A 15,306-nucleotide genomic window follows, 5' to 3' on the forward strand; every position below is an offset into this window, starting at 1 on the left:
AGCATTCTTGCTGAAAAGACCAGAGCTGAATAGAAAATTTGACTTTCAGATACAAGACTCAAGAGAAACATGAAGAGGTAAACAGGAAAGAGAAAGCATAAGAGACTTACTAAGGTTGAAGTGTTTACATTCCTGCATGGAAAGATGATATTTGTAACTCTTGAGACCTTTGTCAGTATTAGGGTAGTTGGAGGGAAAAAAAAAAAATATATATATATATATATATATATATATATATATATATATATATATATATATATAGAGAGAGAGAGAGAGAGAGAGAGAGAGAGAGAGAGAGAGAGAGAGAGAGAGAGAGAGATAGATAGATAGATAGATAGATAGATAGATAAATAAATAAATAGACAAAGGGCACAGGGTGAGTTGAAGATGAACGGGTGATATCTGGAGAATAAAATTAAGGGATGAGAGAGGATTACAGTGGGAAGAGGAGAAAGGGAGAGGTAGAATGGGGTAAATTATCTCACATAAAACAGACAAGAAAAAGCTTTTATAGTGGAGGGGATGTGAGGGAAGGTGAGAAAGAATGAGTGAATCTTATTCTTTTTGGATTTGGCTTAAGGAGGGAATAACATACACACTCAATTGGGTATGGAAATCTATTTTCCCCTACAAGAAAATAGAGGGGAAGGGGGTGAGAGAGCAAGGGCAGGGGAGATGATAGAGGGGAGGACAGACTGGGGGAGGAGGTAATCTGAAGCAAACACTTATGAGGAGAGACAGGGTCAAAAGAGAGAACAGAATAAACAGGGGAGGCAGGATAAGATGAAAGGAAATATGGCTTGTCTTCCACAGCATAACTACTATGGAAGTGTTTTACATGACTACACATGTATAACCTGTATCTAGTTGCTTGCCTTCTCAATGAGGGTGGATGGGGAGGGAGGAAGGGAGAAAATTTGGAACCCAATAAAAACTAATGTTAAAAAATTGTTTTCACATGTAACTGGCAAATAAGATATACAGGCAATGGGATATAGAAATCTATCTTGCCCTACAGGAAAATACAAGAGGAAGGGGATAACAGATGAGGGTGGGAAATAGAAGGGAAGGCAGATTAGAAGAAAGGATATTCAGAATGCATGTTGTCTTGAGATTGGGGGAGGGATGAGATGGGGAGAAAATTTGGAACTCAAAATCTTGTGGAAGTGAATGTTGAAAACTAAAAATAAATAAATTAATGTATCTTATAAAAAAGTTAACCTCATAGGCTTAGTGTGCTATATAGCCTCAACATATGTCAAAAGTTTAAGGCAATCAGGTTGCAATACAAGAAAGTAGTATGGGGCACAGGGTTTTACTGTACTCTGCTTTGAACAAAATGTGAGTTTTTGTACCTCTTTTTCCATATGGCCAATTCTGCTGTTGAAGGCTTTCTTCTCTTCACTGGATTTTTGTGCTTCTTTTACCATTTGGTGTGTTCTGATTTTTAAGGTGCTGTTTTCTTCAGTGTCTTTTGTTTTTTTTTTTGGTGTGTGTATGTTTGTGTGTGCCTCCTTTACTAAGCTATTGACTCTTTTTTCATGATTTTGTTGCATTGCTCTCATTTCTCTTTCCACGAGCAATTTTTGCTATGTTGAACTGTGACCAGGGTCCCAACTCCCTTGTGGCTGCAAGCTCTGCTGTACTAGTGCTCCTTCTCACCCTGGAATTGTGATCCAGATCCATGTATGGACAACGCAACAGAGTCCTTTACTCAGGGCCAGCAAAGAAACCCCTGTAATCTCCTGACCATTTGTCTGAACGCTTTACCATCTGAGACTGAGAGGTCTGGAAACCACCACTGCCTCCACTGATTCAGTCATCCCAAGGTCTCCCATTGCTTTGCTGGGGCTTAGCCTGCCTAGCTCCATTCACTCCCAGTGCAACAGACCCTTCCTGCCAAACAAGTTGTGTTGGGCTGGAAAATTGTTTCACTCTGTCCTTCCTGCTGCTCCAGAATTTGTTTTGAGTCATTATTTAAAGTTGTTCAGAGGGTTTTGGGGAGAGCTCAGGTGAGTCCCTGCCTTTTCTCTTGGCTCAGCTGACCAAATTCATCTGAAGTATAAACAAAGTGGTGCACCGAATAGAACACAGGACTTGGAGTTAGGAAGACTCTACTTTGAATCCTTACTCAGACATTTACTAGCTATTTTATCTTGGTCAAGTCATTTAAACTCTGGTTGTCTCAGTTTCCTTATCTGCAAAATGGAGATAATAATAGCATGTATCTCACTGGGCAGCAGTAGTAGTAGGTAGTAGGAGCAGCAGCAGCAGCAGTAGAAATAATTAGTAGCAGCAGCAGTAGCAGTAGCAGCAGGAGTAGCAATAGCAGACTTTTTGTAGCACTTTAAAATCTGCAATTCACTTCACAAATACTAACTCATTTTATTCTCACAACAACTGTGGTAGGTAGGTACAACCAATACTCCCTATTTTGCAGATGAGGAAATTGAGGTAACCAGAAGTTGTGAGGTTCTCAGGGTCACCCAGCAAGTAAATATCAGAGGATGGATTTGAACTCAGGGCCAGCACACTAACCATTGTACCACCTAGCAGTTGTAGTGCTAATACATGGAAGAGAGATTGTATTTGTTCTTCTTGGCCAAAAACGTATAGATATTTCAGAAAGTTAGACTTAGATTTAAACTTCATAGAAGTAAATCCTTCTAAAAATTGGACCTTTCTGAAAGTGGAATTGTCTGCTTTGGGAGGGGAAAACAAACAAACAAACAAACCCTTTTCTAGAGCTCCACCTTCTGAGAGCTGTTATAGAAGAGATGCTTGCATAGGTGTGAGTTAGACTAGGTAATCTCTGAGGTACCTTTTGACTCTGAGATTTGGTGATTGCATTGATGATAGAAAAAAAAGAGTCTAGAAACAACCTAAATAGTTGAATCAATCCCAGTAAATAAATGTATTATACTATGTGTAAATTATATATGCATAAATAGTATTATGTACACAGTTTATATGTGTAAGTACATATATAAATACGTATAAGAATATATTAAATAAATATATCAATATTATACTAACATGTTAACAATCTAAATTGTAATAACAGTGCACAATAATATAAATATAAATTAATAATATGTTCTATATAAATAGTGCAATGCCATAAAATAAGAAATATCAAAAATAAACAAATATGAGAAGACTATGTCGACTAACAAAGCAGAACCAAAAGAACAATATTCACAGTTAATAGTAATTAAGTAAATGACAATACTTTGATGCTTTGATTGATTTGTCATTTTTATTTCAATTAGGGCAGCTCCTAAAAAATACAGATCAAAATCCATTTATATCTATGTGAATGTGATCCTAGAAATTCTTGAGTCTCTCTCTTTTCTAACTCATCTTCCATAGAGTTGCCAAATTAATATTCCTTTTTTCTTCAAATTTTCTTGATCTGTTTTATTCTTACATTACAAATATTACGAATTATATTATAAATATTCATAGATTACTCTCATTCCTTGAGCAATCTGTCCTACCAAAGGAAAACAACTAAAATTAAGCTAAACTAACAATACAATGACCTCAAACTGAAAGAGATGCAGCATTCCACATCATAGCAAGCATCTCACCTCTCTTTTAAAATTTTTTTAACAAACAGAAATTTATTTTCTCTTCTTCCCACATACCCTATCAATTAAAAAAATAGATAAAAGAAAAACAAATTCCTCGTACGTAGTCAAAACAAATTCCCTCATTGGCTGTTGCCGGGAGCGCCTGCATCCCCAGCTGTGGTCTGATGCCAGCAGAGTGTGAAGAAAGAAACACGGGCCAGGTGAGAGCAGTGAAGAACAAACTCTGTTCATTGATCTGAGGGCTCAGGCTTATACAGTACTGGATCAAGCAATAGTAACATTGTTATTCATGAAAAGTACAAATCTAATTAGGTGATTTCCTTACTTCCTTGTACCTTGTCTGTTACATTCTTTCCTGCATCCTGTCCTGTACCCCATCCATTTCCTCCCTTCCTGCATCCTGTTCTCAAGAGACAGAACAGGGGGATGGTGAGCCAACATCCTGAGTTTCACAGCTGTCAGGCTTAGTACAAGCTGCAGGTAAGACCCGGGCTGGCCTAAGCCCTCCAACTCCCCAAAGCCAGCCCTCTACAGGCTGTATACAAAATTATAGGTCTCATTTGCATCCTAAATCCTTCATCTCTCTGTAAGGAGGTGGATAGCATGCTACATCATTGGTCCTCTGGAATCATAGATGGTTATGCACCTTTTTCCTATTTCTTTATCTTTTTTTTTTTATCATAAATCTAATAGTGGTGAAACTGGCTAAAGCGGAAAGCAATGTTTAGCAATTTTGTGTGTGTATAATTCCAAATTGCTCTCCAGAATGGTTGTACCCATTCATGGGTCCACTTAATAGTGTACCAATATGGCTGTTTTCCTATAGCCTTTCCAAAATTTATCATTTTCCTTTTATTGTCATCTTTTCAATCTGATGGATCTTAGAATTGTTCTAATTTTCATTTTTTTAATTAGTAGTGATTTAGAGCATTAGAAAAAATAAATGGCTGCAGATAGCCTAGGTTTCTTCCCTTGATAATTGCCTATTCATATCCTCAGACCCTTTATCATTTGAGAAAAGGCTCTTATTCTTATGTGTTTGAATCAGTTTCTTATATATCTTGGAAGTGAGAGACATTTATCAGAGGAACTTGCAGCAATGATTTTTCCTGAAAAATTGTTTTCTTTCTAATCTACTTTATTGAGTTTTTTGTGCAAAAACTTTTTAATTTTATGTAATCAAAATTAATCCATTTAATCTTCTCTGATATTCTGCATCACTCACTTTTTTGTGAACTTTTCTTCTATTCCTAGATGTGATAATTTTTTCTTTGTCTTTCTAATTTATCATGTGACCTTTTATACTTGGGTCACATATCCATTTGGAGTTTATCTTAGCGTATGGTGTAAAGTGTTGGTCTAAATCTAATTTCTTTAATATTGTTGACCAAATCTCTCAGCAGTTTTTTTTCAAATATTGAATCTTTGTCCTAGTAGCTAGGGTCTTTGTGTTTACTGAATACTAGGACATGAGTATCATTTGCTTTGGTATTTATGTAGAAAATCTGTTCCCCTGATCAACCTCTGTGTTTTTCTTAACCCGTACCTAATTATTTTAATAATTATTGCTTTGCAATATGGTTTGAGATCTGGCACTGACAGGTTCCTTTTCTTTTCACTTCCTTTGATTGTTTCCCTTGAGATTCTTGACATTTTTGGGTTTCCATATAAATTCTATGTTTTTTTTTTAGTTCTATAAAGTAATCCTTCAGTGGTTTGATTGCTATGGCACTGAATAAATAAATTTATTTAGGTAGTGTTGTCATTCTTATCATATTAACTCATCCTACTCATGAGCAATTAATATTTTTCCAATTATTTAAGTATGTCTTTATTTCTGTAAAGAGTGGCTTGTTGTTACATTTATATGGTTCTCATGTGTATCTTGACAGGAAGACTTCCAAATTTTTTATACATTCTGTAGTTATTGTAAATAGGATTTCTCTCTTAGTCTCTTCCTGCTAAGTTTTATTGGTATTATATAGAAATGCTCATGATTTGTGTAACTTTATTTTATATCCTGCAAGTTTTCTGTGTAGGCAGCTAAGTGGTTCAGTGAATAGAGCACTGGGCCTAGAGGCAGGAAGACCTGAGTTCAAATCTGGACTCAGACACTTCCTAACTTGGTGACCCTAGGCAAGTCACTTAACCCTCAACTGTAAAATGAACTAGAGAAAGAAATGGCAAACCATTCCAGTATCTCTGCCAAAAACCCCCCAAAATGAGGTCACAAAGAGTCTGACAGGATTGAAAATGACTGAACAACAGCAATTTTGCAACAGTTATTGTTTCAATTAATTTTAGTTGATTCTTTAAAGTTCTTTAAGTATATAATCATTATACAATGATTAAATATAATCATAAAATTTATTTATTCCTTCAATTTCTCTTTCTTTCAATTCCCCTCAATTTCTTTTTTATTACTATAGTCAGAATTTCTAGATCTCATATCAAATAGAAGTGGCAAGAATGGAAATCCTTGTTTTGTTCTTGATTTTATTGAAAACTATTCTAGTTTATCTCCAATATGTATAATGGTAGCTATTTATTTTAGACACATACTCTTTATCATTTTAAGAAAAGGACCATTTATTCTTCTGTTTTCTAGTGTTTTAAACATAAATGGGTGTTGCACTTTGTCAAAAGCTTTTTTTCTTCATTTGTTGACATAATCCTATGATTTTGTTGATTTTGTTATGTATATGGCTGTTTATAATTTTCCTAATTTCAAAAGTGAAATTTTTAAAGCACAGGTCTGACCTCATTGCTCTTCTGCTGTAAAAAAAAAAAATTCTCCATTGGTTTCCTATTATATGTAGAATAAAATATAAACTCCTTTGTTTAATTTTTGCAGCCCTTCAAAATTTGGGCCCAAATCTTTCCAGGATGTCACACTTTAACCTCCTTCACAGACACTTCATTTTAGACAAACTGAACTGCCTGTTGCTCCTCATACAGCACTGATCATTTTCTCTCCCATTTGATGTCAGATATCTTGCCCAGAATGCATTCCCCACTCCCTCTTCAACTCTGCCTTGCAGAATCCCTAGCTTCCTTTCAAGGTCATCTCAGTGCTACCTCCAACAGAAGTGTCTTCCTGAGTTCTACCCTCTCTCCACTTGCTAGCACACCCTTGAAATCACTTTGTATTCACTTTATACTATCTATGTATACGTTTCCTTCTCCCAATAGAACAGAGGCGCTTTGAGGGCTGGAGCTATTTCCATTTAGTCATGTTTTTCAAGTGCCTAGCATATTGCCTGACCCTTACTAGACATTTACTAAATGCTTACTGAATGAATCAAGGAATCATGCACTGGGATCTAGCTGCTGTGCTGCTGTGAGTTTTAAAGCCCTCTTAATAGTGGGTAGAGGCTAATGGACCAAACAGGTTTCTGGTACTTTTCCCTATATGACTAGTTGGTCTGTCTTTTCTTTTCTTTTCTTTTCTTTTCTTTTCTTTTCTTTTCTTTTCTTTTCTTTTCTTTTCTTTCTTTTCTTTCTTTTCTTTTCTTTTCTTTTTGTCAAATCTCACCCTGATGACATCTTTTATGCTATTTCTCCTGCATAAAGCTTATTTGATGGTGGGTTGTAACCTCATGTGCCCATTTCCTGCTCCTGGAGGAACCCTCAACTCAAATTCTTCAGAGAATGTAGTATTCTATGACCATTCTATTCAGCAGTACCAGAAGAACACCTATGTTAAAAAAGATAAGCCTTTGTTTCAGAGAGAGGCTTGGAATTGTATTCTTGAAAGCATTGAAAAATTTCCCAAGAGTAATGTAGGGCACTTTAAAAAACATAACAAAAGCAATGAAACTTAAAAAAAAGTACTAGCAAATTCAGAAGGGAACAAGGAAACAAATCAGATGAAACTTGATAAGTTTGAAATGGCTTCATTAAAGTTTGTAGATGCATTTCAAACTTTTCTTAAATTGTGGAAGTTTATTATTTTGCTACTTGTTTTCTCTTTGTGCATATGGATTTCTGTGGTTGTAGATAGTCACTGTTTTTGCAATTATGATTTTGGTTTTTTAAAGATGTGATGTAAGGAAGGTTGCCAAACAGGAACACTGCTTTGAAATCTTTCATATTCTGTTTACTGGAAACAGCCTATTTCCCAGATTCTCAAAATTGAAATCCAGAATTAATTAACTAACAGAACTTAAATGGGTATTCTGAAATTGGCCAATGTACTGAGGTATTTGTTATTGTTTCACATGCAGAAGGAACTTTCCGATTACTACATGCCCTGGATGGAAATAGCCTACAATTTGCCTGTCATGATTGAGAGTCATCAGCTCCGAGTCAGAGTGGATGTGGTAACTTTCACTTTTGATCTTTCTATTTCTATTCTCTCCTGTCTCTACCTCTGCCTATCTTTCTCCTTCACCTTTCTGCCTCTCATCCATGTTTCTCTTTTTCTTCCCCCCTACCCCATCTTTCCCTTTCTTCTCCCCTTCTCCTTACTCTGCTTCTCTCTTTTCTCTCTTCGTTCTCTGCATTCAGTCCTTAAGCACATACTGGGTCAATAGAGAGTCTCCATAGTATGTGTGTGGGTGTGTATACATGGGTATACACATGGGCAAGGGGAGGAAGAGTGGTCCAGTCTGCACTATTCTATTTCACTGCAGGCAAGAAGGGGCCCTCTGTCTCCAAATACCTCCTTTACAATAAACTTTCAGTTCAACAAACATTTACCAAGTACCATCTCTATGTAAGACTCTGTGCTAGTCACAGGAGGAAACACAAAGATGAAAAACAAGGTACCATATTGTTTTTCTCAGAGGAGAAAAGACACATATACAAATTACTGTGACCCCAGATAGCATGATAAGGGCAAAAATGAATATCCAGATAAAGTACTAGAGAAAAAGATAAGGTGGGTGAAACCCAATGTTGTGGTAGTAAATATTTAGCAACCAGCTCTTGGGTAGGGTGTGTATGTGGAAAAATGTAGACTAGTGACACACTTTAAATTTAATATGCATTATTAACATTTTCTTCATCACTATCTTAAGTCTATATAATCAACAAAACAATAAATCAATGCCTGATTTGTAGCATTTTCCAATTTCCAAGGCATAAATACTCACAATGAAAATTTTACCATCAAATCTTGAGTACCTTAATGAGCCAGCTTCAGGTTAGCACTGGGATCATTTCCACCTGGGGAATTCCACCTCTGACACCAACTAAGGTGCGGGAACCTGTAACAAATAACTTCTCTGAGCCTTCCTTTCCTTATCTATTAAAATGAAGGTGTTTGATTCAGTGGGCTTCAAGGTCCCTTATGGCTCTGAATATATGATCCTATGGTCCTATGAATTATGGATCCCTTTAAGGAGAATTTAAAAGGAATTAAAGGATTTCAATAAGGGGGCAGTGTTCCCACATGTAGGACATAGCCTACAAAAAATCCCAGAGATAGGAGGGAGAATAGTAATATAGTCTGGCTATAATCTAGTGTGTGTGTATGGAACAGGTGGAGTATAAAGGAGACTAGAGAGATATTGGTCCTGAAAAGGTAGGTTTAGTCAGATTATGGAATGCTAGGTTGAGGAACTTGTATTTTTTTCCTAGAGGTAATAATAGGGCTTCATTGAAAGGTTTTGAGTGAAGGAATTAGAAGGTCAGATCTATGCCTCAGAAAGATTAACTTTGCAATTGTGTGGAGAATATATCAGAAAATAGGCAGAGGCTGCCTATTAAGAGTCTATTAAAATAATCCAGTTGCTCAATGTTAAGAGAGGCTGACTGAAGGTGGTAGCTAGGTGAGGACAGAGAAGAGGATGGATGCTAAGACATTGTGGAGGTAAAAGAAGGAGACCTTAACAATTGATTGGAGATGAGAGTGAGGAAGCAGGAAGATTAAAGGTTGTTCCAGAGGCTTTGAGAGTGAACGACAGAGATGCTGATTATGCCATCAGCAGAAGTAGGGAAACTAGCAGGAGGAGCAGGTTTGGGAGAGCAGATAAAGGGTTCAATTTTGTACATCTAGAGTTTGACATGCCTATGGAACATCCTGGTGGAGATATCCAGAATGTAGTTGGAAATATTAAACTAATGTTCAGGAGAGAGATTAAGGTAGAGCTATATAACTATAGGAATCATCTTCATAGAGATCATAGGGAACATATAGGCTTACAAAGGGAGAAAATAAAAATAAAGGAGAGAAGAAGTAGCTGTTGTTGTTCAGTGATTTCTGACTCTTTGTGACTCCATTTGGGGTTTTCTTGGCAAAGATACTAGAGCAGTTTGCTATTTCATTCTCCAGCATATTTTACAAATGAGGAAACTGAGTCAAACAAAGTTAAATGACTTGTCCACACAGTTAGTAAGCATTTGAGTTTAATTTGAACTCACGTTTTTCTAACTCCAGGCCCAGCACTCTAACCGCTGTACCACCTACCTGCCCAAGAAGGTATCTACGTGGTTTTTATTAACTGGGCTAAATGAGGTTGAGAGTAACTGACAAGCTTCAAACCTGTTGGTGAGTTAGAGGGCTGTCTATATGATGGATGAGAACAATTTGTTCCAACAGCCTGAAGCAGGTGGCTGAAGCAGGCACCGTGGAGTGCTTAGAGCTTGGGAGACATTGAAGATGCCAAGGTTATCCACTGCATCCTGGCCATCACCGGTCATCTTGACTCATCTTGCCACTGGAATTTGATGACTCTGGAAGACAGAGTGAGGCTGACAACTTTGCACAACTCTGCCTCACTTAAATTCAATTCATGCACAAGTCAAGATATAACCCCATGATGTCATTGGTCCTCTCCAAAAATGAAGCATGAACAACAACAGTGTGAGAGTATGTGTGTGGGGAAGCTATACAATGGTGGAGTTTATTTGATTTTCCTCAAGAAATTTTGACATCAGTGGAGCCAAGATGGTGGAGTGAAAGCAGTGACTTGCTTGAGCTCTCCCCCAAATGCCTCCTGTAAAAAAATGGCTCAAAACAAATTCTAGAGCAGCAGAACCCACAAAAAGACAGAGTGAAACAAATTTCCAGCCCAAGACAACCTGGATGGTTGATTGGAAAAGTCTATCACACTGGGCTGGGAGAGAAATGCAGTTCAGCATGGGCACATAGGCAAAGACCAGGCCTTGGTGAACCTGATGCAGGCCTTAGGGGACTAAATCACAGGCAGCTATGGTGGTTTCCAGACTTCTCAACTCACAAATGCCAAAGGCAACTTAGAAGGCCATTAGGAAAGGTCTGTGACCATGGTGAAAGAGAAGCTCAGTCCCAGCCTCAGTCCCAGTGCAGCCCCGGGGTGGTGATTGTTTCTGGAGCTCTTGGCTCACAGACAGAAGGGGAATCGAGTGACTGATCAGAAGGAGATTGCAGGGATCTCTTTGCTGGTGCTGAGGCAGGATTCTCTTGCTTTGCCTGTATTTGGATCTGGGTCACAGTTCTGGGGGGCAGTCCTAGGGCAAAGAGGAGTACTGCTGTGGTGGAGCTTGTAGTGGTGGTGTAGATTGAATCCTTCTCACAGTAGAAAATAGTGCTTGTGGTCAGTCATAGACCAGAGCACAGGCCAGGAAAGGAGTAAACACCTCACCCTTGATCACACCACCGAATAACTGAAAATTTATAGGTCCCTACAAGTATCTCTGAAAACAGCTGCACAAAACCTCTGAAACCTGGGACAGTACATTCTTCACACTGGAAGCAGACCCCTACCTTAACAAAGAGTTTAAAAGTCAAGTAATTGGCTGGGAACATGAGCAAACTGCACAAAAAATCAGACCATAGAAGCTTACTTTGGTGACCCAAGAAGATGAAAACATATAAGCAGAAGAAGATAATAAAGCCAAAGCTCCTACATCCAAAGCCTTCAAGAAAAATATGAATCAGTCCCAGGCCATGGAAGAGCTCAAAAAGGATTTTGAGAAGCAAGTAAGAGAAGTGAAGGAAAAACTGGGAAGAGAAATGAGAGTGATGCAAGAAAATCATGAAAAACAAGTGAACAACTTGCTAAAGGAGACCCCCCAAAAATAGTGAAGAAAATAACACCTTAAAAAATAGTTTAACCCAAATGGCAAAAGAGGTCCAAAAAGTCAATGAGAAGAAGAATGCCTTAAAAAGCAGAACTGGCCAAGTGGAAAAGGAAATCCAAAAGCTCACTGAAGAAAATGCTTCCTTAAAAATTAGAATGGAGCAAATGGAAGCTAGTGACTTTATGAGAAAACAAGACATTGTAAAACAAAACTAAAAGAATGAAAAGAAAAATAGAAGAAAATGTGAAATATCTCATTGGAAAAACAATTGACCTGGAAAATAGATGCAGGAGAGATCACTTAAAAATTATTGTACTACCTGAAAGCCATGATCAAAAAAAGAGCCTAGACATCATCTTTCAAGAAATCATCAAGGAAAACTGCCCTGATATTCTAGAACCAGAAGGTAAAATAGAAATTGAAAGAATCCACTGACCACCTTCTGAAAGAGATCTCCAAAGGAAAACTCCTAGGAATATTATAGCCAAATTCCAGAATTCCCAGGTCAAGGAGAAAATATTGCAAGCAGCCAGAAAGAAAAAATTCAAGTATTGTGGAAACACAATCAGGATAACACAACATTTAGCAGCTTCTACATTAAGGGACTACAGGGCTTGGAATGTAATATTCCAGAGGTCAAAGGAGATAGGTTTACAGCCAAGAATCACCTACCCAACAAAACTGAGCATAATCCTTCCCAGGGAAAAAATGGATATTCAGTGAAATAGAGGACTTTTAAGCTGAATAGAAAATTCTACTTTCAAACACAAGACTCAAGAGAAGCATGAAAAGGTAAACAGGAAAGAGAAATCATAAAGGACTTATTAAAGTTAAACTGTTTACATTCCTATATAGAAAGATGATATTTGCAACTCATGAGATCTTTGTCAGTAGTAGGGTAATTGGAGGGGAAAATATATGTATATATAGATAGATAAATAGATAGAAGGCACAGGGTAAGTTGAAGATGCAGAGGTGATATCTGAAGAATAAAATTAAGGGGTGAGAGATGATTATATTGGGAGAAGGAGAAAGGTAGAGGTAGAATGGGGTAAATTATCTCACATAAAACAGACAAGAAAAAGCTTTTATAGTGGAGGGGATGCGGGGGAAGGTGAGAGAGAATGAGCAAATCTTATTCTCTTTGGGTTTGGCTTAAGGAGGGAATAACATACATACTCAATTGGGTATGGAAATCTATCTTCCCCTACAGGAAAATAGAGGGGAAGGGGGTGAGAGAGCAAAGGCAGGGGAGATGATAGAGGGGAGGGCAGACTGGGGGAGGAGGTAATCTGGAGCAAATACTTCTGAGGAGAGACACGGTCAAAAGAGAGAATAGAATAAATGGGTGAGGCAGGATAGGATGAAGGGAAATAGAGTTAGTTTTTCACAACATGACTACTGTGGAAGTGTTTTTCATGACTACACATGTATAACCTGTACCAAGTTGCTTGCCTTCTCAGTGAGGGTGGATGGGGAGGGAGGAATGGAGAAAATTTGGAACCCAAAGTTTTAAAAACAAAAGTTAAAAATTGTTTTCACATGCAACTGGGAAATAAGATATATAAGCAATGGGGTATAGAAATCTATCCTGCCCTATAGGAAAAAAAAAGGGGAAGGGGATTAGAGAAGGGGGAGGAGATAGAAGGGAGGGCAGATTGGGGGAAGGGGTATTCAGAATACATGCCATCTTGGGTTTGGTGGAGGAACATGATGAAGAGAAAATTTGGAACCCAAAATCTTGTGGAAGTGAATGTTGAAAACTAAAAATAAATAAATTAATAAAACTAACAACAAAAAAAGAAAATTTATCATCACCAGCCTATTCTGCCTGTACCACCTGGGGCTACCCATGGCTGTAAGATCAGGGAGTAGGGGATGGAGTAGGTGAACACAGTATTTTTCAGTTTCTCAGCAACAAGCCAGACTTTTTTTTTTTCTCCTTTCCTGTCCCATATTCCTCTCTCTTCCTGAACTCTTTCCTCTCTTACCATCTTTCCTCTCTGCTTTTATCAACACCACCCCAACCTTACTTCATTCTTTTCCTCCCTTTTCTTTTCCCGGTTCCTCTCTTACCTCGATCATTTTTCTTGGACAGATGCCCCTACTAAGCTGTCACCTCCTGAAAGGTCATAAAGAGCAATACTTGGCCCACTTGCTGCTTAGCTCCATTACCATGGGATATGTCTGGCAAGAAGGAGAGAACAACATTCCTAAGGTAAGAGGTAGGAAACTTGGACTCTCTTCTTGAAGATGACCGTAAGTGGGCCTTAAGCCCACAAGACAGATTCCATGTCACCATTATTCTTTCTCAGTTTCCTATGGTGATGCTACCATCACCCAATGGGAAGAATGAGATGGTCAGGGTTCCAAGTGCCACTTATTGGAGTTACCAAATCAGGCTCATTCACCCTATTTTTTGGCATCCAGAAGGAAGAATGATTCAAAGTAACCCTCAATAATTGTTAAGAGCAGGCCTTTTTTCAAAGCACTTTTACACGTATTGTCTCATATGCGATCCTCAAAATCTCAATTGGAAGGTAGAGCTTATGTTAACTCCATTTCACAGATGAGGCAGCTGATATCCTAAGAGATTAAATGACTTGATCAAGGTCACACAATTAGTAACTGTTATTAGAATCCAGACTTCATGAATCTTGATCTGGTGATCTTACTAGTACAATAACATAGCACACAAAATCAATAATGATGATGATGGTGGTGGTGTTAACTAGCACTGATAATGCTTTAAGGTTTGCAAATCACTTTACAAGTATTATCTCATTTTAATCCTCACAATAATACTGGAAGGTAAATACTATATGATTAGCCTCATTTTTATAGATGAGGAAACCGAGATGAACAGAGGTTAAGTAATTTGCCCGGAGTTAAAAAAAAAAACAAGTAAATGTTTGAGGCCACATTTGAACTTAGGTCTTCCTCTTTATTCATTGTGGTACCTAGCTTCCTGCCTGCCCTCACTATCCTCTTAATTAGCCAATATGCAATACAGTTGTTCCTGTATTTAGTCTATCCTTCATCCAACGGCAAAGATAATCTTCTTAAGGACCATGTTGTGCCTTGCTTAGGGATATTCAGTGATTCCTTCCTTATTGCTTCTTGCATAACATATGCATTCCTCAGCCTGACAATCCAGTTTTTCCACAATCTGACTTAAACCCACTATTGTCCAAGTTGATGATCAAGAGGACCTGAACTAGTATGGGATGTGTGTGTGTGCGCGTGTGTGTGTGTATGTCTGTGTTTGTGTTTGTGTATCTCTGTGTGTGTGTGAAAGAGAGACAGATAGATAGACAGAGACAGAGAGGGACAGAGACACAGAGACAGAAAGAGAGAGACACAGAGAGAGACAATTCTTTTTACCTCTTGTTCCCAATTATGCCATTTAGGACCTAAAGGGGTAGATTTAATTCTAACCTCGACTGCACTCAGCTGCCACTGGGGGCCCCTATGATAAGCCCAAAGTCCCACAGGATTTCCAAACTGTACATCTGCCTATATCTGTGTCTAACAGGTTCTGCCAAGAAATCTGGCCCTTCCCCTTGTGGAAGTCTCTCGAACCTTGGGTCTGCCCCCTATCCTGGTACACTCTGATTTAGTTCTGGCGAACTGGAAGAAAAAGGATCCAGATGGGTAAGTCTGGTAGTGAATATCCCTGGGATGGAAAGATATGAAATCCAGT

At 38.1% G+C, this 15,306-nt stretch overlaps 1 protein-coding gene across 1 annotated transcript in view; it reads left to right on the forward strand.

Moving 5' to 3' along the window:
• The window catches only part of IDO2 (indoleamine 2,3-dioxygenase 2), a 91,675-nt gene that overhangs the window by 37,782 nt on the left and 38,587 nt on the right, over window positions 1-15,306 (forward strand). The window contains exons 2-4 of the mRNA XM_020979698.2: window positions 7,823-7,918; window positions 13,702-13,821; window positions 15,139-15,257. Of these exons, the coding sequence (XP_020835357.1) occupies window positions 7,823-7,918; window positions 13,702-13,821; window positions 15,139-15,257 (335 nt within the window). The remainder of the gene's footprint in view (window positions 1-7,822; window positions 7,919-13,701; window positions 13,822-15,138; window positions 15,258-15,306) is intronic.

Source organism: Phascolarctos cinereus, unplaced genomic scaffold (genome assembly GCF_003287225.1).
Source record: "Phascolarctos cinereus isolate Bilbo 61053 unplaced genomic scaffold, phaCin_HiC Scaffold_2;HRSCAF=192, whole genome shotgun sequence".
Classification (NCBI taxonomy): domain Eukaryota; kingdom Metazoa; phylum Chordata; class Mammalia; order Diprotodontia; family Phascolarctidae; genus Phascolarctos; species Phascolarctos cinereus.